Here is a 26,471-nt window from a genome sequence, read left to right on the forward strand (position 1 = left end):
AAATATCCATAAAATTAAAGCAGTATTTAGATCCTTTGTTAGTGTTATCCAGATAAGATCACCCAAAACTAGCATAATTAATAAATTTTCAGATTTTGAATTTTGGTGCTACTAGTCTATCTAAATACAAATGCTACTAACAAAGCAGTAACAAAAGTTTACTAGTGCTTATATGTAATCAAACACCAAAGAAGCTTGGAATTTTTACTTCTTGGCTCTCTAAAAATGAAAAAACTAGGCCAGGCGTGGTGGCTCATGCCTGTAACCCAACACTTTGGGAGGCCGAGGCGGGCAGATCACCTGAGGTCAGGAGTTCGAAACCAGCCTGCCCAACATGGTAAAACCCCATCTCTACTAAAAATACAAAAAATTAGCCAGGCATGGTGGCAGGCACCTGTAATCCTAGCTACTCGGGAGGCTGAGGCAGGAGAATTGCTTGAACCCAGGAGGTGGAGGTCTCAGTGAGCCAAGATCGTGCCACTGTACTCCAGCCTGGGCGACAAGAGCAAAACTCCATCTCAAAAATAAAAAGAAAGAAAAGAAAAAAACTAGCACTCAAAGTCCATGTTGAATATTACTTTTTCTTTTTTATAGGACATCTTAAGGACTTTAGCCTTACTTTTATTTTCTATCTGAACCTTTCAAATGATCATAGATCAAGACTGTAAGTAATATATACTTTTTTAAAAGGAGCTATATACATTCTTACTGTCTCTAGCCCACATCACAAATTAACTGCCATATGAGAAACAAGCTTTGCTTTCTCAAAATCTTACATTACAGCCCTATTATTAATTTTTTGCCAATGTATGCAATGAATCATAAAACAGTCTCAAAACTGTAATCAATAAAATGCCATCTTATTTGAAAAAGCAATTGACAAAACATCCCTACGGATGATGGGTTAACAGCAATAGAACATGCTCTTAAAATATACACCTTACTACAACTCTATAATGCTTTTCAAGACTATCAAATACTACTTAATTTATCCCGTCTTATGCAGCATACTGACTCATTCTAAACTTCAACTTGAAATAAAAAGAATAAAACAAAAACAAGAAAACTACCTTCTCAGTTTTATATAAACTTGAAGGATTCACACCTGCCTTATCAAAAGTCCTTACAGCAATCTTCTGAAAACCAGATGCTTCTAGCTTTGAAGTCTTGCTTCTGCAGCGACCCTTTTTAAGTGTGTTACCATATTAATTTAGCACCAACTTAATCTTGCAGCTTGTTCCTCCTTGGTTGCACAGGAAAAGTGTAGCATACACTATGCACTACATTCACTATAGCACAACACTTAAAACAATTCAAGTCTGATTATGAGCTCTTCAGTTTTGTCCATTTCTACTAAACCTGGCAACGTGGAATAAATTGAAAGAGACTACTTAATAAGCAACTTTTTAAACCTTGTAAGAGACCTTCAAAAACTAGAATGTTCCTACACAATCAATCTGCCATAAACAATACACTGTAACACTACTATGAATTACAGCTAGTAAAAAACCAATGGAATCAAGCATGAGTTACGCATTTCACTTAAAAATATATATATATTCACAGATAATAACTTCAGAAAACTAATTTGTAGTTTTGTGCAAAACAAACAAGTTTATAGTTAAACCCAGGGTACTTTTTAGAAAAATACATAACCAATTAGTAGTAATGAGCTGATTTCAAATCTTGCCATTTATGATAAAAGGCAATACTAAGAAAATAAAGAACCATTAGTTCTCACCAATTTATGGGTTTCATCCTGTTGTTTAGAGAGTTTCCACAGAAGGGAAATAATATTAAGAACTTGCTGCATAACCTGTAGAGGTTCTCGTTCTATACCATTCCCAACAGGAGTAGCTAGTTGTGGAGGTACAGCTTCAACCCAGCACTCAATTAGCAATGGAATTATTATCTCAATAAATCCTTTCAGGTTTTCAGTAGATGACAGGCCTTCATCCACACCACTCAATCCTCCAACCAGATACCTAATAAGGGTAAGAAAGAAAAAAATTAAGTGATTAAAAAATGTTTATTATCCCTTGTTAATTTAAATCTTAAAGTACTAGTAAAATGAAGCACCATGAACTGATAATTACATCAATCAAAACTAGTAAGAAAAATGAAATTCTAAGATGACAAAGCCAAAAGATATTATCGTTTTATTTCTCAAAGGCTTTGCTATAAATTAATAAATTAACATACAAATAACTCTTCCCATCAGTAAATAAAATCAAATCATGAGTAACTATATGAAAACTATGAAAGACAACTGCATGTCTTCCCACCAACAGTCATCAATGGTCAGCAGTTATAATTCAATACAGGAAAACTGTGTGGACATAACTGAAATCCTTCTTACCGTAGCCTGAACTGTGAACTGACATTTGGCTGTGAACCCCCATTTTCATAAACCTGGATGTGTTGCTGGTCGTTGGCATGTTCCTTCCAGTTGATAAAAATGGAGTTGCTAGTGGCATGGGGATTTTCTTTCTGTTCCTGAAGTCCTTCACTTTCTCTCAACCTACTGGATCCATCTGCCAAGGCCTGAAGGAATTTACTGAGTCTCACTAAGACTTTCAGCCTCCATTGCTGAGAAGTGAGTCTCCGATTAGGATTTACAGAAAGTATCCAGGACTGGGATCTGTCTCTATTTATCAGTCCTTTGGACAGCTGCTGATGAGAAATAAGTTCTACAAAATTCTTAAGCAATATGCTGCTACGGCCAGTAATTAGAGCTGGGTACTGTTCCAGCAGAATGTCCAAAACTTTTAAAGAGTCCTCCTGAATTCCTTCAGTAATGTGAGTCATGGCACTAGAGAGATGGGCACTTACCAAAGGAAAAAATGGAGACATTTGTTCAGCTCGTATTTTGGGGGCCAGGAATTGAAGAAGTTGAACTGCTGCTAATCGTACATTAGCATCTTTATCTGTAAACACAGCAGTCACTTCACTTAATATGTTTGAAAGGTGTGCATCAATTATAAATGGGTATTGAGACAAAAGGTCTTTAAGTCCAAGAAGAGCACTTTGTTTAACCCCAGCATTGTAGTGATGCATCTGTGACAGCAAATCCTATAAATAAAGATACGAATTTTAGATGTATACTTATATACATGTATCATTTTCAAATAAACATGCTAACTAACACTACCCTAGTAAACTGACACTCCTTGGGGAAACTGCTTCAGTAAGTACTTTTTAAACGTTATTTAGCTTTTGTTAGGATCAGAAACAGAAAAATACTTCCAGCTTAATAAAAACATTGCATAATTTTCAGTTGGAATTTTCTCTCTTTACATTAACCTACATGCAGGCTTAGGCACTCTATGATATAAAGTGACAGCAATCACACCATCATTTATTGAAAACCTACTATGTACCAAACATCACGGAAGGTGTGTATATATATACTCTTGACAGGGCCTTTCTGCCTGTTTTAAATGGGCTTTCACAGAGTGTTTGTGTTTTATTCAGCGTATACTACTTGACAATTTTATCTGTGGAATAATTTATGTAACCTTTGGGAAAAAAACTTGAAATAACTCTTTAGTATTATTTAAACTTCAGAGCTTAAAAAGCAAAACTCGAAAAATGTATATCTTCACAAAGACCTACACACAAATATTCGTAACAGCATTATTCATAAGAGCCAAAAACCAGAAACAAACTAAATGTTCATCAACTGCTGAGTGATCAACAAAATGTGACCTAATCATGCAATGAAATACAATTCGACAATACAAAGGAATGCACTACTGTTCTGATATATGCTACAAGCTACATACAACCTGGAGGAACCTCCAAAACACTGTGCTAAGTAAAAGGCCAGTAACAAAAGGCCATTTATTATATGATTTCATTTATATGCACTTTCCAGAATAAGCAAATCTATAGATATCAGAGGTAGATTAGTGATTGCCTAGGGCTGGAAGAAATGAGAAGTGATTCCTAATGGGTACAAGTTTTCTTCTTGGAGTGATAAAAACGTTCTAAAATTAGATTAAGGTGACAGTAGCGTAATTCTGTAAATATACCAAAACCAATGAATTGTATACTTTAAATGAGAGATTTTAATTATGTGTAAATTATGTCTCCATAAAGCTGTTAAGATTCTTAAGCAACACTTCTAGAACTTCAATTGATTTCAAGTATTTACTACAAACCTATAATAAACTATGTGCTGTATGGGTTCAAAAATGAATGACAGGATTGTATCTTAATTAGCTAGAAAACTGTTAATCAAAAATTTGACACATCAAAAACATGTAAGAATTATTTCCAGATACAGCCAGGTGCCGTGGCTCACGCCTACAATCCCAGCACCTCAGAAGGCCTTGGCTGGAGGATTGCTTGCATCCAAGAGTTTGAGACCAGCCTGGGCAACATATTGCAACCTTGCCTCTACAAAAAAATAAATTAGCCAGGCATGGTGATGCTCGCCTGTAGCCCCAGCTACTCGGGAGGCTGAAGTAGGAGGATCACTTGAGCCCAGAAGGTCGTGGCTGCAGTGAGCCATGATAGCACTCCATTGTGCTCAATATGGTGTAAGAGTGAGACCTGTCTCAAAAAAAAAAAAAAAAAAAAATTAAATCATCAAATAAATATACCAGGGAGAAACAACTGTGCATTTAGTTTAGCAAACTAAATGCCCATTTAGTTTAGCAAACGTTTCTGGAGGAAGTGGAAAGACACAGCTGCATGAGAGATCTTTTGGTAAAAGATAAACTCCAAACATCAATAAACCCTATGACCCTAGGCAAACTATTTACTCTAAGAGTTCAGACAAATTTTCACAAAATATAACATTCTACATGATTCCAAAGAAAATCTTATTTTGTCAAAACAAGATTTATGATTTACCTTTATGTTAAGTTTTCTATTGTTTGTTGGAAGTGTTCCATCCTCTTTGAGTTGCTCAGGCAGATGTATAGTCTTTGTTTTAAAGTTTGTAGGAGTAGCATTTTGTAACTTGGGCTTCTTTTTACCAACTTTCAATTTTACTTTTTGAAAATCATCTTGGCGTTTTCTTTTTTTAGTCATTCTCGACTACTATAATGAAAAGAATTAATTAAAAGCAATGGATAGAGACAAGAATAAATGATAAAAGAAGAAAAAAAGCACTTTCCAACATATACTACTCTAACATTTATTTCAATCGTAATCAAGAATCTGATTATGCTGAAAGATCAAAATATTAAAAAACTCAGTTTAGTGATAAAATACTGTAACAAGGCAACAGTCTTGCCACGGTTTTGCAAAGCTTTTTTGGGTCACAGAACCTTTTGTCAAGCTATGTGCTAAAGGGAAACCTTCTGAAATGTGTTTTTTTTCTTTTCCTTTGTTCGAGTGTAGGAGAGCAGCACAGACTTCCTAGAGATATAACTTGTATCTGCTTGTGTGCTCCTGGTCTTTGTAAAAGCCTCGGAGGAACTTCTCTAGCAATACCAAACAAAGTTGGAAAACCAATGTTATTCTTTAATGCAGCCTATAACGGTTAGAAAAAGATTTATGAACCTAAGCTGAGCATTTGAAAAATGGGTAATATTCAAATACACAGCAAGGAGAATAATAGGCCTTTCAAGAGCAAGGAAAACAAGGTAAAGATCAGGTGTAGGGGATAAACCTAGCATAGCAAAAGTGAATACACTTCAGACTAAACAGAAAACAGTATTCCCCCTTGGTCCCCAAAAAGGATAAAAAGCAGCATAAAAAGAAATATAATTTAATAGGGGGATAAGGAACAAAGACCAGCTAAGCCACTATTATAATAAATAACTCACGCATAACACCATGCCATCTTGTACTTCCTCCCCCTCTATACCACATTCCAAACCTTGTACTTACACATGAAATCTTTGATCTGTGTCTCTTACCCATTTCCAGGCCACTATTTTCAAGAAGTCCTTTATTTCTACCATTCAATACCTTCCCCACTGGTACTCTTGCCTACTATCTAGTGTCTACTCTCTAGTCCACTGGCCCTTTACAAGAGAGGTCTCTCTAAACACAGATCTCATGACCAAGACTCAAGAGCTCTCAGTTGTTCTATTCCTCATACACAGTAAAACCTCCTTAGCAGGACATATGAGGTCCTTCCTAATGTGGCCCCAACCATCCTCTCCAGCTTTATCTTCCCACAAGCTAACCTCTATCTAAAACAATAGCCTCTTCTACCTGGAACCAGCTAAATTCTTCTTGAAGCCTTTTCCACACCCGAGAACAATACTGTACACCACTTGAATAGGGTAAGTACCTCTGGAATATATAAAACTTCTGCTAATCTCCTGGTTTATCATAATTATCCTGTGCCTGGCCATAAAAAGTGACAATGCTACACATGAGGGTATAAAAAAATGGATAAAACGAAAGTTTCCGTTATTACAATATTAATAAAATGGCCAGTGCAATACTGAACAGCTCAAGTTCAAGGAATTCAGAAACCAATCAGCTATGACAATATATCCAAATTCACTTAATTACAGGGTTATTAGATCGCTATGAGGTAGGATTTCCCACAGGTTAAGAACCAATTCTACAACCAGATTGATTAGGCTTTTATCCAAACTCTGACGCTTTCCAGCTGTACACTGTCCCAATTTCTATCTACGAAATAGGGATAATCATACACAATTGTAAAACAATCAGAACTGTGCCTGGTACATGGTTAAATACATATGCTCAAAGCATGAACATGTGCGTGTCCCTCAAGTCTCAGGATCAGTACATACCAAGCCCGGTACTAGATGCATTGTGTACCTCAGTATACAATCTGCACAGAACCATGCGAGGTAGGTGGTACTAAACCCATTTTAACAATGTACCTCAGAAAAGTTTGGAAGTCACGCCTTTATCAAGAAGTTGAAGAGGGATTCATTCACAGAACTGAGCTCTGCAAAACCACCTTTAACATACCAGAATTAACCTGAAGACTGGAAGTCTTCGTGGCAAAACAGTTTGGCTTATTTCATTTGTCCCTATTCCCAAATTTTCATCTCACCCACACCTCTAGTTACCTTAGTCTTAAAAAAAAAAACAAAAAAACTGGGGGTCGGTGGGTGGGTGGGAAGCAACAAGGCCTAAAAAAAAGGCCATGATACTCACCTGGCCTCTTTTAATACAAAAAATGGTTTTCATTAATTAAGCAAGCACACTTTGTGAGCTTTTTCTACAGTTTTATTACTAGCTAGTGTACCAGACACGAAAGTAAATGGTACAGGACATTCAGAAAAATTAACTCCTTTCCTCCCCTACTCCTGTGGGTTCTATTTAGCCATTAACCACCTGATGGATCTTCAACAGTCTACTGTCAACTTTATGCCATATTATCTATCGCTTTGTATTAGTCACATTAATGCTTTCTGTTAGGAAAATTAAGAAGGCTGATTGACCTTCCTTGACTTTTCAAACCTAGTAATATTATTACGGGATACAAAGCATTTTTATGCGCAGAACTCTCAAAGTTCTACTAGTAATTGACTTTAACTTATAACAAAGATTTTCATAACACAGCAAATCAAAAAGTCCCACTAAGCCACTTTTACAGTAGCCGGTTTTTAGCAAAAGGTAGGATCGCCAGTCTCAGAGGAGGAGCTCACATCACTAGTCCTTAGGTTTGCGATCCCCAATAGTTTCAAAGCTGAATGTCACACATTCCTACTGTAGGTCTTTTCTGCTAATTCCAACAAAAGGCAGATCCTAGAGTTTTCAGGATTTCAATCGAACTAAATTCCAACTATAAATAGTTTGCCTGCCACCTTCTTACCCTTCCTCATTTCCACCTTCTTTTCCAAAAAAAAAAAATCAGAGAGAACGATCGTACTGCACTCGGCCTTTGATAATTTCCTCCCCAAACCCTTAAATTCATGACTTCCTCCAAACTCCACTGAGGGGCCAACCAGAGGCGACAGACTTCCCAAAAAGCAAATGGCCCAGGCAGGGGCGACCCCAGAAAACTGGTGGTCCCCTTCCGCTCGCTTAACTCTCCCGCCTGGGCGACCAGCGGACGGACAGGGGACGCCAGCTCATCCCCACTCCGTATTCGGTCCTGCATCCATCCCAGAGGTGAACACACCGTGGGTTTTAGGGAACCATCGTTCCTCCTACTCCAAGGGACGCCGGCCAGGATCAGAGTCGGGGAAGTGGGGCCCGATTCACACACTCCGGCCTAAAACTCTCTCGGACCCGAAACCGGGCGAACCCGCCCAGTCACCTGAAGCTCCGCAAACGCCCTAGGGGGTCCCGCCCCCGCAGTGCCGGCCGCACACACTGGCCCAGCTAGGAGGGACGCCTCGGCCCAGACCCGGGGGACGCACATCGTCCACGGCCGACCCTGCCCGCTTGGGCCGCGGATCGGGGGGCGACGGCCCCACCACGCTCAGTCCCGCGCCCCGGGAGGACCCGGCCCGACGGGCTACAGCCGCTCACCTGAGGACCCGGCCGCGGCCGGGACGCGGAGCCCGAGGGGAAAAGCGAGAGAGCAGAAGCCCACGGGGCAACAGCGTGTGCCGCCGGCCTCAGGCTCTAGCTCCCGGAGCGTGTTTTCAAATAGCTTCGTCCTCACGCGGCCGAGTCTCCTTCCGCCGCCCGGAAATCAGGGCCCCTCCCCCTCCCTGCTGTGCTCACGTGATCGCAGCCCGCAGCCGCGCGCAACCGGGGAGGCGGGAGCGGGAGCAGTAGGCCCCGCCCACAGAGGAGGGTACCGCGCCGGAAGCCCCCTGCTCTGTGGGAACCGGAGGGAGGACGGCGCAAGGTCCCCGGACAAAGCGTGGCGCATAATTCCAGCCCATAACTTGATGGGCAGGCAACTTAGGGGATGTGGGCCTGGTTATAGCTGAGCATGCCTTTTCTCTTCCTCCCAGACCACAGTTCTTCAGACCTGGAGCCACTTTCAGAGAAGAGTCTAAGTTGCACTGAATTGAAAAAGGGAAAAGTTTAGGACTGCAGAAGATGGAATTCCTGGGGACGTTAAACTGGGCTAAGATGAAGCAGATAAGATTTCCTTAATTAGAGCAAGACACACCTAGTATCTAGAGGCTGGAAGTCTTGGTCAAGGATTCTCCCTAACATCTCAGTTTCTCAGCACTAACATTCCTGCTACTAAAATGAAGTGAGAAATTAATTTCTGAAGTTAAGTAAAGAAATAAACTAAAATTCCTAGAAAAGAGATAAGAAGAATGAGCCTTTGAAAAATGTCTTCACAAAGACTGGCATGATGGCGTGGAAGAAAGAGCCCCAGGTAAGGACTTCCAGACCTTGATTCAAATTTGTCTCTACACCTCACCAGATATAAGACTTAGTAAAGCTGGCGAAGATATTGACCCTCATTATATTGGGTGGGAATTCAAAGGAATGATGTCTAAATCCAGGGAGACCCAAGCACTGGAACTAAAACCATGCCTGTTCCATAATCGGAGATAAAGAGGCAGCGCTAGAAACCCTGACCTCCCTTTGCTGGCAATATGGCCACATCACAGTCTGCCTGGAATCGACCATAACTATAAATATTTGGGAGTCATTGGCATTATGTGGCATTATATTCTATTTAAAGCTATGAGACTAGATCAGAAGAGGAAAGATTTATTGCCAACCAGACATGTCCCTGGAACTCCAAACTTGTATCCAATAGTTTTTTCAATGTTTCCTTCAGATATCCAGTATACATCTCAAGGTCAACTTGTCCAAAACTGAGCTAGTGATGATTTTCCCCTTGAAATCTACTCTTCCTACAGCTTATTCATCTCAAATAGTAAGTCCATCCTTGCAGTTACTCAAGCAGAAACCTTTGAGTTTTTGGTTTGGCCTCTTTCTTTCACACCTCACATGTAATCCATCTGGAGATTGACTCTACCTTTAAAGACATCCTAACTTTCACCAGTTAACACACCTCCCCTGCTACCATTCTGGTCCAAGCCACTTCTTGATCACTGCAAAAAGCCTGCAAACACATCTCCCTGCTTCCCTTAATGTCCCTCTTCCTCCTACAGTCTGGTATCAGCAGAGCAGCTGTGTGATTATTTTAAGATCTAGGTTAGATCAGATCACTCTTCGGCTCAAAACCCTTTAATGGCTCCCTATTTCACTTAGAGTAAAAGCCAGAGTCCTTTCTAGGGCCTTCCCTTAGGCTGTTCTTGCATGGCTATAAAGAAATACCTGAGACTGGGTAATTTATAAAGAAAAGAGGTTTAATTGGCTCATGGTTCTGCTGGCTTTACAGGAAGCATTATGTTGGCATCTGCTTGCTTTTGGTGAAGTCTCAGGGAGCTTTCAATCATAGAAGGTGAAGGGGGAACAGGCATGTCACATGTTGAAAGCAGGAGCAAGAGAGAGAGCAAAAGAAAAGAGACAGAGAGAGAGGTGCCACACATTTTTAAACAGCCAAATCTGATGAGAACTCACTATCACTAAACAAGCACCAAGCCATGAGGGATCCACCCCCATGACCCAAGCATGTCCCACCAGGCCCCACCTCCAGCATTGAGGATTACAACTCAACATGAGATTTGAGCAGGGACAAATATCCAAACCATATCGGTTCTCAAGCTCTTCCATATTCTGACACAGCCTCTTACCCTCTGAGTATTCCTCCTTCCACTCTCCCCTTTTTTGCTCTGCTCCAGTCACACTTGCTTCTTTGCCTTCCTCAAACACCAGTGACACACTCCTGCTTTTGGACCTTTCCTTTAGCTTTTCTGTCTGCCTGAAACACTCTTCCCCAATAAGTCCATGTGGCTAACTCCCTCTCCTCCCCTGAGTCCACTCAAATATCTTGTCAGGGAGCCCTACCCTGACCAGCTCATTTAAAATCACAAATTACCTTCTCCCAGGACTTGCAGTTTCCCTTTAGAACATATCACCTTCTAATATACCATGTAATTTACTTATTTATCGTAATGATTATTTGATTCTGTCCTTAATCCACCACTAATATGTAAGTTTTACATGGGTCGTTTGTTTTATTCCCTGGTATATTCCAAGTAGCTAGAGCAGTGTCTGGCACCTAGTGGGCCCTCAATAAATATTTCTTGAATAAATGTCTAGGAAGCACCTGCTACATAGTGGTGCTGAGCAAACACTAGCTCTTATTGTTTCCCTACTTTGCTGCAGGACAGGGTTTATAGACTCAGCCCATTAAGTGGGTCTGGTGGCTATGTAGCTGACAGAAGTACTCTTGGCCTGACTAAAGGAAGCAGCAGATCTTCAGCAACGTCAACTGTTGTCATGAGGAAATGCAAATCTTCTCATTTTTCAAGCAAACTGGAAATCCAGTGTGTAAGTCCATTCTCTGCTGCTATAACAGAATACCACAGACTGGGTAGTTTACAAGGAACAGAAGTCTATTTGGCTAATGCTTCTGCAGCTGGGAAGTCCAAGAATGTGGCGTCAGCATCTGGTGAGGGTCATCCATACCGTGACAGAAGGGTAGAAGGCAGAAGTGAGCTCTAGAGACAGGGAGAACAAATCAGGTTGAGTTCATCCTATTTGTCAAGAGCTCACACCCAGGATAACTAACCCGCTCCCACAATAACAATTAAACTATTCATGAGGGCAGAGCCCTCATAACCTAATCACCTCTTAAAGGTCCCACTTCTCAATACTGTTAGAGTGGCAATTAAATTTCAAAATGAGTTTTGGAAGGGACATTCAAACCATAACATCCAGAAATGTTTATAAGAAATCTGCTCTTTAAATATTGGCAAGTACGTTTTTCTCCCTATTTTCGAAACACTGTGTAGGCCAAACAAAATACTTACTGCCAGTTGCCAGTTTATTGTCTCTGGTTTAGGATATAAAAAGTTTGTACATGAAGACAGGCTTTTTCCAACTCTTAAGTGATGAACTCAACAATTATAAGGATTGATCACTTCCTGAGCTTGAAGAGATCTTTGATAAATAACAAGCATGTAATTAATCAAGGTCCTTCACCCATGCCAGAAAAACATTATTTACAACGGACACACATTCTGGAATGTGTAGGACACTCCACTTCCAAAACTGTGTCCAATTGGCCACATAGGTGCTATGTTTAGTTTCCGCAACCATAACAAAGTACCACAAACCAGGTAGCCTAAATAACAGAAATTTCTGGGTCTCAGTTCTGGAGACCATGGAATCTGAAATCAAGGTATCAGCAGGATTGGTTCCTTCTGAGGATTCTGAGGAAGATTCTGTTCCACACGTCTCTCCTAGCTTCTGGTAGCTTTAGACATTCCTTGTAGACATTCCTTCTGTGTCTTCACATTGTCTTCCCTTGTGTATATCTGTCTATGTTCAAATTTACTACTTTTATAAGAACTCCAGTCATAGGGGCTGCCCTAATTACCTCGTTTTAACTTGATCACTTCTCTAAAGACCTTATTTCCAAATAAAGTCACCTGAGGTACTGGGGGTAGAACTTCAATATATCTTTTTGGAGGACACAATTCAACCCATAAGAGCCACCAAGATCTGTGTCCAGAAATGTCTGTATTTCATCATCCAAACAATTTGTCCTTTTTGTCTATGCTCAGACACATCACGATATTCTAGGTTAAGTAGCTTCCTTCTACGTAATCTCCCTAACCTTTGCAGCTTTCCTTTAAAATGTGTTTCATACTACGCTTCCAGCATTTGCTTTGGGAATAAGGTATCACTGCTTTAAAAAAAAAAAAAACCTGAAACATTGTTAACCTAATAAAAATTGACTTTATAATTTCAAAGCAAACAAAAGCATATACATATTAAACTGGCTCTTACCTTACATTTTAGAGCTACTACTAACACAAAAAGCAGTCTCTTTGAAGAAGCTGAAATGACGAGTTCAAACATGATACTATAACCAGGGGCACATTCTCTAGGAATTGATTGGTATTATATATACAAATGACTTGGCACACAGCCTCAGTAGCCCCTCAATAAATGGCAACAGATATCACTACTGATAATGCATCATTGGGCATTATTTGCACTACATGTGCAAAATCAGCATTTAGTTGGGCTTCTTAGATAAAGTAACAGAAAACCAGTTCTGACATTAAGTGAAAAGGAATTTATTGAAAGTATATTGAATAACACAGAGAATGGCCAGGAGGCTACCAGTTCAGGCTTAGAAAAAAGACAGGAAGGAAAAGACCAGCAAGGCCAGGAGTGCAAAGACCATTACACCACAAAATCAGTCTAAGACAAAAGGATTAGAAATGAGGAAGTTAAATTATCTCCATTTGCAGATATAATTGTATATCCAAAAAAAAAATCAACTGAAAACTTACTATAAACAATAAAAGAATTCAGAAATGGGCCAGGCATGGTGGCTCACACCTGTAATCCCAGCTGTTTTTGTATTTTATTTTTGTTTTTTGTATGTCACCTTTTTTTCTATAAAATTGTTTGGACCATGCAGCAGTGCCAGTCTCTCTCAACCTGTTTTGATTTGGGGAGCTGTGAATTGTTTTTTGTTTAACTTTGTTAAATTTAATCTGTCTAAATTATGCTTTATTTTTGAAAGCTGGCAAATGAGAATTCCTGATGAAAGCTCTAAGACCTGCTGTGTCTATGTGTCTATATTTCTATAACTCAATATGTGTTACATGTGTGTGATAATATTTGGGAAATGAAGCTAGTTTTAAAATAGTTGGTAAAATAAAATAATAATGACTTCAGAATTGTCAGTTAAATATAATTCAGACATTTTTTCCTGGGTATATTCATCAGACAGGTTTATAATGTGTCTACTACATGTTTTAAGGTCATAACGTGGCTTCTTTAATTTTTGATACTTATTGGTTTGTCTGTAAGCTTTTGGTTTTGCTTTTGAATCTCTGGATTCTTTTGTCGGGACAGGTAGCTGTGGTAAGGGTTGGGGACATGTTCTTAGCAACTTGACTACCAGTTATAAGGCAGTCAAGCCCACTATACCCACTTCCTACCTGTTCCAGTTTTGCCCCCTGGCTGTGTTAGAAGGGGTTGGATCCTCCAGGCATTGTCTTCACAGTTATCTTCTATCCTGAGCCTACCCCTGGTATGTAAGTTCAGGAACCAGATGGGCCCTGCCTTTCATAGCCCTTCTAAGTACCACATGCCTACTTAAGACCCAGGAAAGACATTAGCGAAGATACCTGTGTCATAGTAATTAAAAATCTTAAAATCCTTGTTAAATAAAGTAATAGATAATCATAAAATGGCTGAGTCACTTCTAAGTCACTTAAAATATTGAACAGTAATTATTAAACATAAATTTAAATTTATATACTTTGACATCTTGTGGTATTTAAAAGCTAAATATATTTAGAACTGGTAAACAAAAATGTGAGAAAACAAATCTTTCTAAAAATTATAAAATGTTTTCATCTATAAATACTGATATAAAACAGCTCAAACTTCCTAAGTTTTCACTAGAAGTTAGGGTTACTAAGATAAGCACTTCTCAACAGAAGACATACACATGGCCAACATCAATAATCATTAGAGAAATGCAAATCAAATCCGCAATGAGATCACATCTCACATCAGTCAGAATAGCTACAACAAAGTAAAAAAATAACAGATGCTGGTGAGGTTGTGGAAAAAAGAGAGTGCTTATAAATTACTGGTGGGAATGTAAATTATTCAGCCACTATGGAAAGCAGTTTGCAGATATCTCAAAGAACTTAAAATAGAACTACCATTCAACCTAGCAATCCCATCACTGGGTATATACCCGAAGGGAAATGAATCATTCTACCAAAATGTTACATACACACATATGTTCATCACAGTACTGTTCACAATAGCAAAGACATGGAATCAATCTAGATGCCCATCGACAGTGGATTGAATAAAGAAAATGTGGTATATATACACTATGAAATACTATGCAGCCATTAAAAAGAATGAAATCATATCTTTTTTCAGCAACATGGATGCAGCTGGAGACCATTATCATAAGCAAATTAATTCAGGAACAGAAAACTGAATCCTGCATGTACTCACTTATAAGTGGGAGATAAACATTGAGTACACGTGGATACAAAAAGGGGAGCAATAGACACTGGGGTTTACTAGAGGGTGGAGGTTGGGAGATTGGAAAACTACCTACTGGGCACCATGCTCACTACCTGGGTGACAAAATGATTTCTACACCAAACCCCAGTGACATGCAATTTACCCATGTAACAAACCTGAACATGTGCCCTCTGAAATGAGGAAAGTTGGAAGGAAAAAATAAAAGAAATTAAGGTCACTAAGAGTATACTAATTCTATATACAGAGTGTATAAGGAAAAGCAAGGGCTGGGCGTGGTGGCTCATGCCTGTAATCCCAGCACTTTGGGAGGCTGAAGTAGGAGAATTGCTTGAGCCCAGAAATTCAAGACCAGCCTGAGCAACATGGCAAAACCCGTCTCTACAAAAAATTCAAAAATTAGCCAGGTGTGGTGGCATGTGCCTGTAGTCCCAGCTATTCCAGAGGCTGAGGTGGGAGGATCGCTAGAGCCTAGAAGGTTGAGGTTACAGTGAACCATGATCATGCCACTACCCTCCAGCCTGGGTGACACAGCAAGACTTTGTCTCAAAAATAATAATAATAATAAAGGAAAATATAGATGGGCTTTTAGTGAAAAACTGTAAAAACATGAAAATGGCCTTGGATGATGGGTACTACAAAAGCCCAGACTTCACCACTGTACAATTCATCCATGTACCCCAAAACCACTTGTACCCCTAAAGCTATTGAAATAAGAGACATACAAATGTATGTTTATTGAGAAAAAGATAATTTCATCTCATTTAATAGTTACTTAAAGATTATTTCAAATTAAAAAAATTTAAAAGATATGATAAAGCTAAATATAAAGTGAAAAAAATTCATTGCAATATGTTATAAAAGTTTTATAAAAATCTTGTGTAGTCAAAAGATGACTGAGATTAGATAATTTGGTTTATAAGGTTTAGTAAAATTAACTTTAGTATTTATAATACACAAATACAAAAGTAAAATATGGCTTTCTCTTTTAAACAAAAATTTTCATGTAGTATTAATAGATAGTAAAAATTTTTGTTCACCTTTTGAGTAAATGACAAAAAAAGACAAGAAGAGAAAAAGAGATTCTGTCTTATGCTGTTTCTTAGATCTGTTAATTGTTTGGAAAACTCAGTACCCTCTCAAAGAATAAAGTTTTTGCTTTTTAAAACCTTTTATTGGCCAGGTGCAGTGGCTCACGCCTCTGTGATCCCAGCACTTTGGGAGGCCGAGGTGGGTGGATCTCGAGGTCAGGAGATCGAGACCATCCTGGCTAATACGGTGAAACCCTGTCTCTACTAAAAATACAAAAAAATCGGCTGGGCATGGTGGCGGGCACCTGTAGTCCCAGCTACTCGGGAGGCTGAGGCAGGAGAATGGCATGAACCCAGGAGGCGGAGCTTGCAGTGAGCCGAGATTGCGCCACTGCACTCCAGCCTGGGTGACAGAGCGAGACTCCGTCCCCAAAAAAATAAAAATAAAAAAATAAAAAAAACCTTTTATCATTTTGGCTAAATTAATGACTGTTATTTTATAGTAACCTGTGATCCTATTTGGATTGTTTTAAACTTTTGACCTATTTGATGTTCTCAAAATCAAATTTTGAATTCAAATAAGTCTTTTTGACCTGCAACTAACTTTGAGATACTACAGAGGACTCTTACAACATCCAAAAGAGAGATAAATGGTGTGATATGTTAAATTATATGAAAAGTATTGTGAAATAAAGAATAAAGTTTAACCTTTTTCAAGTTATATTTTAATAGATATGTTATTAATATATGTTCCAAAATTATATGAGATTCCTAACATTCTGATATGTCTTGATATGTTATCAGTCATAATTATGGTTATTATGTTAAATTATTGTAGGCCACAGAAATAACCAAATTTCCTTGTCAGTTGTGTCTTTACAACCATTTGAAGTCATTTCCACAGTTGATTACTTAATTCTGAAACAGTTTCTAAAAACTTCAAAAGCAAGTAAAATTCTAGTGTATTATGTCTTCAAAGAAGTTCATGGAAAAGATAAAAAGGACCCTGACAAACTTGCTTAAATACAGGTTTCTGATGACTTTAGAATCATCATTTGGACTGGGTAAGAATTTCCAAAAACTCTAAGAAAGAGACAGACTGGTTTGTAAAACTGATAATCCAACCAGGACAAAAATTAGTTGAATACCAAAAAAATACTTTGTCAGATTTTCATGCTAAAGAAGCTGGTACTGAAATTGTTTAGATATGCAGTTTGAATGAACTCCATGATCCACATCACATTACATATGATAACCCACCTAATAAACAATGGTAGGCACCTGAACTAGAAAAACAAAATTAGAATTTAAGAAGATGTAAATCCAATGTTAAGCATAGACTCAGAACCTAGATGGCTGCCTAGTTATTCCTGAGTCTTTAAAGCTTTCATTATTAAAAGCTGTGCATTCCATGACTCTTAAGGAAGAAATAAGATGATGCAAATATGCAAATAGAATACATATTGACAGCCGGGCCCGGTGGCTCACGCCTGTAATCCCAACACTTTGGGAGGCTGATGCAGGCGGATCACAAGGTCAGGAGTTCAAGACCAGCCTGACCAACATGATGAAACCCCATCTCTACTAAAAATACAAAAATTAGCTGGGTGTGGTGGCACACACCTGCAATCCCAGCTACTCAGGAGGCTGAGGCAGGAGAATTGCTTGAACCTGGGAGGTGAGGTTGCAGTAAGCGAAGAGATCGTGCCACTGCACTCCAGCCTGGGCGACACAGTGGGACTCTGTCTCAAAAAAAAAAAAAAGAAAGAAAGAAAAAAGAATACACATTGGCATGGTGACTATTCTAAATTGCTAAAATTGTGTATGACCAATGTTTGGTTTCTTAAATTCGTAATCCTGGAAAGACAATCAGAATTTCAGGTACATGTTTTCTACCTGATGGGCCATTTAAACAGTTACAGAGGAATTTTACTCACTTTTCATTTTCAATGCATCTTTTCTGGTTATTTTTATAAAAGATTTCCCATGCAAGGGCGCTGATGTTATAACAATAGATAAAAGGTTATTTAAAAAATTTGTTTCCCTCCTGGGTTGTTCCTGAAGAAATCCACAGCAAAAAAGATACTTGTTTCACTGGACAAGTTGTAAGATAGTTAAATAAGGTGTTACAGATACAATAACATTAGACAAAGCTAACTGAGTTGACTAGATTACCTTGGTCAAAGATATTAGAGTTTAATGACAATCAGATCTACTTCCAGTGAAAACATAAGTTGACCTCTTACACAATAGTCGCTAAAAGGCCTATGCTTCTAATAATAAAACTTCAAATATCTTCTGTTTCTAAATTCTGACATAACTAAATGCTACAAGGCTTTAATACTCATGTGTTTGGATATTTGTACCCTCCAAATCTCATATCGGAATATGATTCCCAATGTTGGAGGTGGGGCCTGGTGAAAGGTGATTGGATCATGGGGGTGGATCCCTCATGAATGGTTTAGCACAATCTCCTTGGTGATAAGTGAGTTCTTGCTCAGTTAGTTCACATGCAATCTGATTGTTTAAAAGTCCGGGACCTCCCTCTCACCTTGTTCTCCCTTACTCCCTCTGTTGCCGTGTAATACCCTGGCTTCCCACTTTGCCTTCCACAACTGTAAGTTTCCCGAGGTCCTCACCAGAAGCCAAGCAGATGTTGGCATCATGTTTGTACAGCCTGTAGAACCATGAGCCAATTAAACTACCTTTCTTTAAAAATTACCTAGTCTCAGGTATTCTGTTATAGTAATGCAAATGGATTAATGCAAATGCATTATGCCTAATATGGTTTGGATATGTTTCTCCTCCAAATCTCATGTTAAAATGTAATTCCCAGTTAGAGATGGGCCTGGTAGAAGGTGTTTGAATCATAGGGGTGGATCTCTCATGAATGGTTCTGCACCAGCCCTTTGGTGATAAGTGAGTTCATGCAATATCTGGTTGTTTAAAAGTGTGTGACAACACCCCTGCTTGCCCCCACTCTTGCCATGTGATGTGTCTGCTCTGCCTTTGCTTGTCACCATGACTGTAAGATTCCTGAGGCCCTCACCAGAAGCTGATGTTGGCACCACACTTCCTGCTCACCCTGCAGGAATCGTGAGTCAATTAAATCTCTTTTCTTTATAAATTACCCAGTTTCAGGTATTCCTTTCCTTTGTAGCAACACAAGAACAACCTAACACAATGCCCAAGTGTATTTTCACTAGATAAAGAAAGCTTTTTGTGGTCCACGGACTGAGGACAATCTAACCCTTCATGGATCTAAAACCCAGAGATTAGGTCTTTTGGAAATGATCAGAGAAAGACTGCCCTTGCCACTCACACTGCAGCAAAACTTTGGAACCTTGAAACTTGGGTTTGTAATCTCACAACTCAGAAAGGCCCCTTCCCACTCTGGGAACTATACACCCATTAGACACCTTAAGGCAAAGCTAACCTTCCGGGTCCAACCCACAGACCCTGACCCAGTGACAGATAAAACACGTACACTGATGCAGATATTTTGCCCATGAGCACAGCTAAGGGGCTCTGCTGCCTGAGTCCACAACATCGGCCTTGATAAGCCCTCGAAATTCACGTTTATTTAGTACAGATTTAATGACAAAGGCTTTGAGTTAACACACTTGTGGATAATTAACGTGGTTGCCCTCCCAGGAAAGACCAGACCTACGAATGATCAAAGGTCGGTCTTAGGACCACATGAGTAAACAAGCTCTTTAGGTAAACTCCTTTACATTCCTTTGTACCTACTCTAAGCTATTAACTCAAGGTAAGAGGATTAGGCCGCTCTCAGCCATAACCTATCCTGAGGCTTTTGCAAAACCTTCCGGCCTTCCAGGAAGGTTTGTGTCTATTTTACAATTTCTCCCATCACCCTGACTGAACTCCTACATCTCCACCTTTTCTGTTTTTAGCATCAGGTTTTGTTGATTAGAGAGTACAGATGTGTGCAGCAACAGGTCTGTCAGGTGTGGTGGTCACTGCTCATATTCTGGCTTTGCATCTTAGAATTAGTAAATAACGTAAGACAAACATGAGTATAATTAGCAATATTCTTTTCTAATCAAGGAGTGACCTGTAGTGTTACCTGGCACTTCAGTCTGATGTGTGCCGTTATTAAGGAACCCCACTGGGGGTATGTGAATCACTCTTAGTTAAGCAGTCACATTGTTAGAAGCTGGGAAGAGGGTGTTTGTCAAAGTAACAGGGCAGAAGAAAGGCAGATTTAAGAGATGAGCCCAATAGAGTGTAGCAGGTATTGGTTGCAGGCGGAGTGAGAAAATTAAAAAAGGAATAAATTATTTGGTTGTGAATGGTGTTTGTGTTTGGAGCAGGATTCGCTTCACCTTCTGAGTTGTTCTCTTCAGCATCCTGTCTGGGGCCTGTGTTGTCCAAGGAAGCCACATTGTCCAGGGCTGTGGGTCCTGTAGGGTCATTTTCTTTATTTCTGGTACTGGGTTGGGTCCTCGCCACGCCATGGTATGGTTTGATGCATTGTGCTAAAATCCAAAGAGAACCTGAGGGGGTGTGAACACAAGCATATCCTCTTCCCCATGTTAGCAAATCATTTGGACCATACTATTCATTACTTATTTACATCCTTCCATAAAACTGTGGGTTTTATGTCTTGAGAGGTTTTAGCAAAGTGCTTTTCTATAGCTGATTGAAATTTGTCATCTAAATTTAAAAAATTAAGGGTAAATAAGGCTTGTGCTAGTTGTGTTCCAGGGTCCTTACCCATACTCCCCCTTTTTGGTTTTCTGAGCATATTTTTAAGGGTGGAGTGGGCCTGTTCTATGACCTGTCCTTGGGGGTTATACGAGATGCCTGTGGAATGCTGGATGTTCTGTGTGTGATAAAATTGTTGAAATTGTGAGCTGGCATAAGCTGGACCATTATCAGTTTTAATTTTTGTGGGCTGCCCCATAAATGCAAAAGTTAAAAGATGATGTTTAATGACATATCCAGTGGACTCTCCAGGAAGAGCATGTGCACTAATTAGATGAATGTTGGTATCAACGGATACATGTACATATCTTAGTTTTCCAAATTCAGGGACATGTGTAACATCTGTTTGCCATAACTGATTAGGTTCTAGTCCTCTAGGGTTAACACCTGTAGAAGAAGGGGACGTGCCTGTGAGCTGGCAATCTGGGCATTGCAGGATAATTTGTTTAGCTAGTCTTTGGGTAAGTTGAAATTGTTTAGTTCAGTTTCTCCAATTTTGGTGGAAAAATTGATGTGATTGGGTGGCTTGGTCAAGCAGTGATGTCATAACTTTAGGTCTGCTTGATCATTGCCATAAGCCAATGGGCCAGGCAGTGAGCTGTGGGCCTGAATGTGTGTAATAAAAATAGGATTTGTACGTTGATCTCGCAATTGCTGAAGTTGGAGAAAAAGTGCACACAGGATGGGCTCTAGAGTAGACTTAGTTAGGGCTGTCTTAAGGTTCTTCAATAAATAAACAGAGTAAGCAGAGTCACTAACAATATTGATGGGCTGAGCAGAAAAAGTTTCCAAGGCCAATATTAAGGCTCCAACCTCAGCTCTCTGAGTGCTAGTAAATCCAGAACAAGTGAGGAAATTATGTGTTCTCCACCAAACAGCCACCTTTCCATGTTTACCAGAGCCATCGGTAAACAGGGTTGAAGTGTTAGGTATGGGGGATTGAAATTTTTGTAGGGAAAACCGTAGTAGAAGTACGAGATAAGAACTGAAGGAGCTTGTCAGCAGTAAGGGTATGTTCTAAATGGCCTGTGTAATCAGAGAGTGCTATCTGAAGATCTAAAGAGAGGGGCAATACTGCTTCAAATGGCTTTTTACTCAAAGGAATTCTTATGACATCAGGGTCATAACTTAGCAACTGATTGCATAGTCTGCGGCCTGAATAGATGACTTTACTGACTAACTGGATGTAGGTCGAGTGTGTTTTAATCCTGGTATGTGAGCAAAAAACCCATTCTAGAAAGCGTAGCCCTGGGGCCATCTGTCCTATTAACCCTGTAGGGGAGTGTTTATTAGGGAAAATAAACAATTGGATGGAATATTGGGTGTCTATGCAAACTAGTTGCCTTTGGGAAACAGCTTGTTCTATTTCTTCAATTTCCCTTTGTGCTGCAGGAGTTAAATATCTGGGAGAGTCCAGGGCTGTATTGCCCTTTAAGATAGAAAACAGGTTTTGCAACTTACCAATAGATATGCCCAAGGTGGGGCAAAGCCAGTTAATATAGCCCAGTAATTTTTGATAATCATTTAAGGTGTGTAAGTTGCTAGTATTTAATTTAACCTTTTGAGGTCTTACTGATCGGGAAGTTAGTATGTATCCAAGATATTTCCAAGGAGAGGACGTTTGTATCTTCTCAGGTGCCATGATTAAACCTCTTATCTGTGTATTCTTTACGACAGAGGCACGTAATTTTAAAAGTATTCACTCCAGGCTGGGCATGGTGGCTCATGCCTGTAATCCCAGCACTTTGGGAGGCCAAGGTGGGCGGATCACGAGGTCAGGAGATCGAGACCGCCTGACCTCGGAGGTGAGGTGAAACCTCGTCTCTACTAAAAATACAAAAAATTAGGTGGGTGTGGTAGCGGGCGCCTGTAGTCCCAGCTACTCAGGAGGCTGAGACAGGAGAATGGTGTAAACCCAGAAGGTGGAGCTTGCAGTGAGCCGAGATCGCGCCACTGCACTCCAGCCTGGGTGACAGAGCGAGACTCTGTCTCAAAAAAAAAAAAAAAAGTACTCACTCTGTTGGGGCTGCTAGTAAATATCATCCATAACATGAATAATCTTGCGATTAGGAAATTATTTTCTACTGGGGAGCAAAGCCTGATTTACATGATACTGACCACATGGTAGGACTGTTCGGCATTCCTTGAGGAAGCACTCTCCAGTGAAATCGACAAACTGGCCTTTCATTATTGATAGATTGTAAACGCAAATTTTTCTTTGTCCTGTTCTGCAAGGGGAATCCTGTAAAAACAGTCTTTAAGTCAATAACGATTATAGACCAATCCTGAGGAATCATTGCTGGGGAGGGGAGGCCCTGTTTAAAAGGCCCCGTAGACTGCAAATTAGCATTTATAGCACATAACTCATGCAAAAGTCTCCATTTACCAGAGTTTTGGGGAACGACGAAAATGGGCGAATTCCAAGGGCTGTTAGATGGTTCTATACAACCGGCTTTTAATTGCTCCTCAGCTAATTCGTGGGCTCTATGAAATTTCTCTCCCTTCTAAGGTCACTGTTCTACACAAATAGGATTTTGAGGGAGCCACATCAAGGGTGGTGGAGAAATAACAGTGGCCATTATTAGAAAGAGTTCTAATTTGCAGTTCACATAATTCATCAAATTCTGCCCTCCAGAGGAGGTATTGACTGGCGTTTAAAGTTGTTTTAGCTAGCACTGACCAGTCCCATGGAGTCATATAGAAGTTGTCTGCTCTGGCCTCAATTAATCCTTTCATTAAATGGGCTAGCGGCTCCGTTATCTCTAATGCTTTTCCTTATCTCTTTATGTACCTAATTGCCTTGTTGATCTTGTATTACCTGGCAGGCTAAGAGCTCCGCTTCTAATGCCGCTTGCCTAAGACATGGTCCCATAGCTATAGCGTATCCCCTGTCTTTTTTCCAATTTATTGGAAGAGGGGGCTCAGGCAAAACCTCCGTATCCTCTTTGTTATTTTGGCTCAGTGATAGCAGGGCTGAGGGACAAGGAGGTGTTAAAGTAGGTGACTATTTCTCCTTCCTTCCCTTTTTAGGCTTTTCTGTGTATAACGGGGCCAGAGCTGCCTTAATTAAGGCCCATAACGTTAGAGATGTTACTGGGACCTGTTGCCCTTGCGCATGATGTTGTTTAAGATTTCTCTCCACTTGTTCCCAGAGCTGTACGTCTAGTGTACCTTCTTCTGGGAACAATGGGTTATGGGATACAACAATTTGCATTAGGTCCCTTAGTTGAGCCTGTGAAACCGAGGCTCCACTAATTTTAAGCAGCTGTTTCAATACTTTTATATACTGTTGCTGTTGAGCTGATAACTGTTGTCCCATGATGAAACCCTAGCCTGAACAATTCCCTCAAACTTGGAAATCCCAAGCAGGCACCAATGACTTACTGATTTACTAACTGTGCAATCTTCTTCACCTTCGTTTTTGAGGGTTCCCTCACAATTCGTGGCAGCGTTCCTCACACGGGGCACCACCTGCCGGGTCTGACCCGCAGACCCTTACCCAGTGACGGATGAAAGATGTACACTGACACAGATATTTTGCCTGTCAGCACGGCTAAGGGGATCTGCTGCCTGAGTCCACAGCATCGACCTTGATAAGCTGGCGAAGTTCACATTTATTTAGTACAGATTTAATGACAAAGGCTTTGAGTTAACACACTTGTGGATAATTAAGATGGTCACCCTCCCAGGAGAGAGCAGTCCTACAATTGATCAAAGGTCAGTCTTAGCACCACATGAGTAAACAAGCTCTTTAGATAAACTCCTTTACATTCCTTTGTACCTCCTCTCGGCTATTAACTCAAGGTAAGAGGATTAGGCTGCTTTCAGCCATAACACTATCCTGAGGCTTTTGCAAAACCTTCCAGCCATCCAGGAAGGTTTGCGTCTATTTTACAATTTCTCCCACCACTCTGACTGAACTCCTACACTAACCAGCAAAGTTTCTCCTCAGAAACAGACAACATGCTAGATGTGGACAGCTTTTGCAAGATGACAGATTAATGATTAAGGCTTCTCTACTATCATGAAGCTCTTACCTGTCAGTTTTTTCCTTGCTCACACCTCTATGAACAATAAAACTAGTCTGGGGTCAGTGGCTCATGTCAGTAATCCCAGTGTCTTAGGAGGCCAAGGCAGGAAGATTGCTTGAGGCCAGGAGTTCAAGACCAGACTGGGCAACACAGTGAGACACTGTTTGTGGTCAAATTATGGGTTGACTCCCCCACTCCAAATATATAAAAAATAATTTGCTAGACTTGGTGGCATGCACCAGTAGTCTCAGCTACTTAGCAGGCTGAAGCAAGATGATCACTTGAGCTCAGGAGTTTGACGCTGCAGTGTGCTATAATCACACCACTGCACTCCAGCCTGAGCAACAAAACAAAACCCTGTCTCAAAAGAAAAACCCACAATAAAACCAGAAAATGGGTCTGTTATGTGCACTTCTGGAGTGTACTTTTATTTGTACAGGATTTTTTAAGCAACCTTATAAACTTATACATGGACAACATTATGCATTGATAAATAAAAGATAAAGGACCAACATGTGTGAAAAATTTTAATATACATTTGTTGCTTCATAATGAATCAAAAAACAACATATTGGTCCACTCCTCTTAGCTTGTGTCATAGGTTAAAGAGAACATTGGCAGGAGGCCTTCACTCTTTTGGATGGACATCATTTGCTAGGTCTCTTTTTACATGATTTGGAGTAAATGAGACAGTAATTAAACATTTATTCCTCATAATAGACCTTATAGCAAATTCTACTACAAAGTCCATGGTTGCACAACAGACTTCTTTAAATTCCCTTACAGCCATGCATAGAATGTCAAATGGACCCCGTATTAGTTCGTTCTCACACTGCTGTGAAGAAATACATGAGATTGGGTAATTTATAAAGGAAAGAGTTTTAATTGACTCACAGTTTCATATGGCTAGGGAGGCCTCAAAAGCATGGCAGAAGGCTAATGAGGAGCAAATTCTCATCTTACATGGCAGCAGGCAAGAGAGCTTGTACAGGGGATCTCCCATTTATAAAACCATCAGCTCTCATGAGACTTATTCACTACCACAAGAACAATATGAGAGAAACTGCCCCCATGATTCAGTTATCTCCACCTGGCCCCACCCTTGACACATGGGGATTAATACAATTCAAGGTGAGAATTGGGCGGGGACACAGCCAAACCATATCAGCCCCTCTCTGACTAGGATGACAAAAACTCAAAAAAAAGTATGATCGTGAAGTTGCCATAACGTATGAATGACATGCTGAAGCCAGAAACCCAAAATGATGGTAACTGAGAGTGACCCTAAATTTTGGTCTTACCTAAGTGAGAACCTGACCACAAGGGGGAAATTTTTTAACAAAATTATGGGAGGCCATTGTTTAGGACTGAGCTCATACACTAGGCGCCAACAGATCAGGCCAAGCCAAAATGAAGTCACTCATACTAAATACAACAGAATTAAACTAAAACTTTAAGGAAACAAATAGATCCTAACATAGAGTAGGTTTTGTTTTCTCCTGAAAACAAGAGATTCAAGCACAAGGAGGCCCCTCTGCTATAACCCTTATTAAAAAAAAAAGTGGCCATGTGCAGTGGTTCACTCCTATAATCCCAGCACTTTGGGAGACTAAGGCAGTTGGATCACCTGAGGTCAGGAGTTCAAGACCAGTCTGGCCAATATGGCAAAACCCTGTCTCTACTAAGACTACGAAAATTAGCTGGGTAT

The 26,471-nt window shown here is 40.0% G+C and overlaps 2 protein-coding genes across 3 annotated transcripts in view; one reads left to right on the forward strand and one right to left on the reverse strand.

Moving 5' to 3' along the window:
• Window positions 1-8,625, reverse strand: part of TEX10 (testis expressed 10) — a 50,763-nt gene extending 42,138 nt beyond the window's left edge. Inside the window, exons 1-4 of one of the 2 annotated variants that reach the window (XM_009244686.4) lie at window positions 8,425-8,625; window positions 4,861-5,046; window positions 2,360-3,072; window positions 1,742-1,985 (exon numbers count right to left, since the gene is read on the reverse strand). In XM_009244686.4, the coding sequence (XP_009242961.3) occupies window positions 1,742-1,985; window positions 2,360-3,072; window positions 4,861-5,040 (1,137 nt within the window). In that variant the 5' untranslated portion in view covers window positions 5,041-5,046; window positions 8,425-8,625. 2 annotated transcript variants of the gene reach the window in all.
• Window positions 8,626-8,676: 51 nt separating this feature from the next.
• The window catches only part of MSANTD3 (Myb/SANT DNA binding domain containing 3), a 97,714-nt gene continuing 79,919 nt past the window's right edge, over window positions 8,677-26,471 (forward strand). The window contains exon 1 of the mRNA XM_054520374.2: window positions 8,677-9,235. The gene's annotated coding sequence lies outside the window, so the exon portion shown is untranslated. The remainder of the gene's footprint in view (window positions 9,236-26,471) is intronic.

Source organism: Pongo abelii, chromosome 13, assembly GCF_028885655.2.
Source record: "Pongo abelii isolate AG06213 chromosome 13, NHGRI_mPonAbe1-v2.0_pri, whole genome shotgun sequence".
Taxonomy (NCBI): Eukaryota; Metazoa; Chordata; class Mammalia; order Primates; family Hominidae; genus Pongo; species Pongo abelii.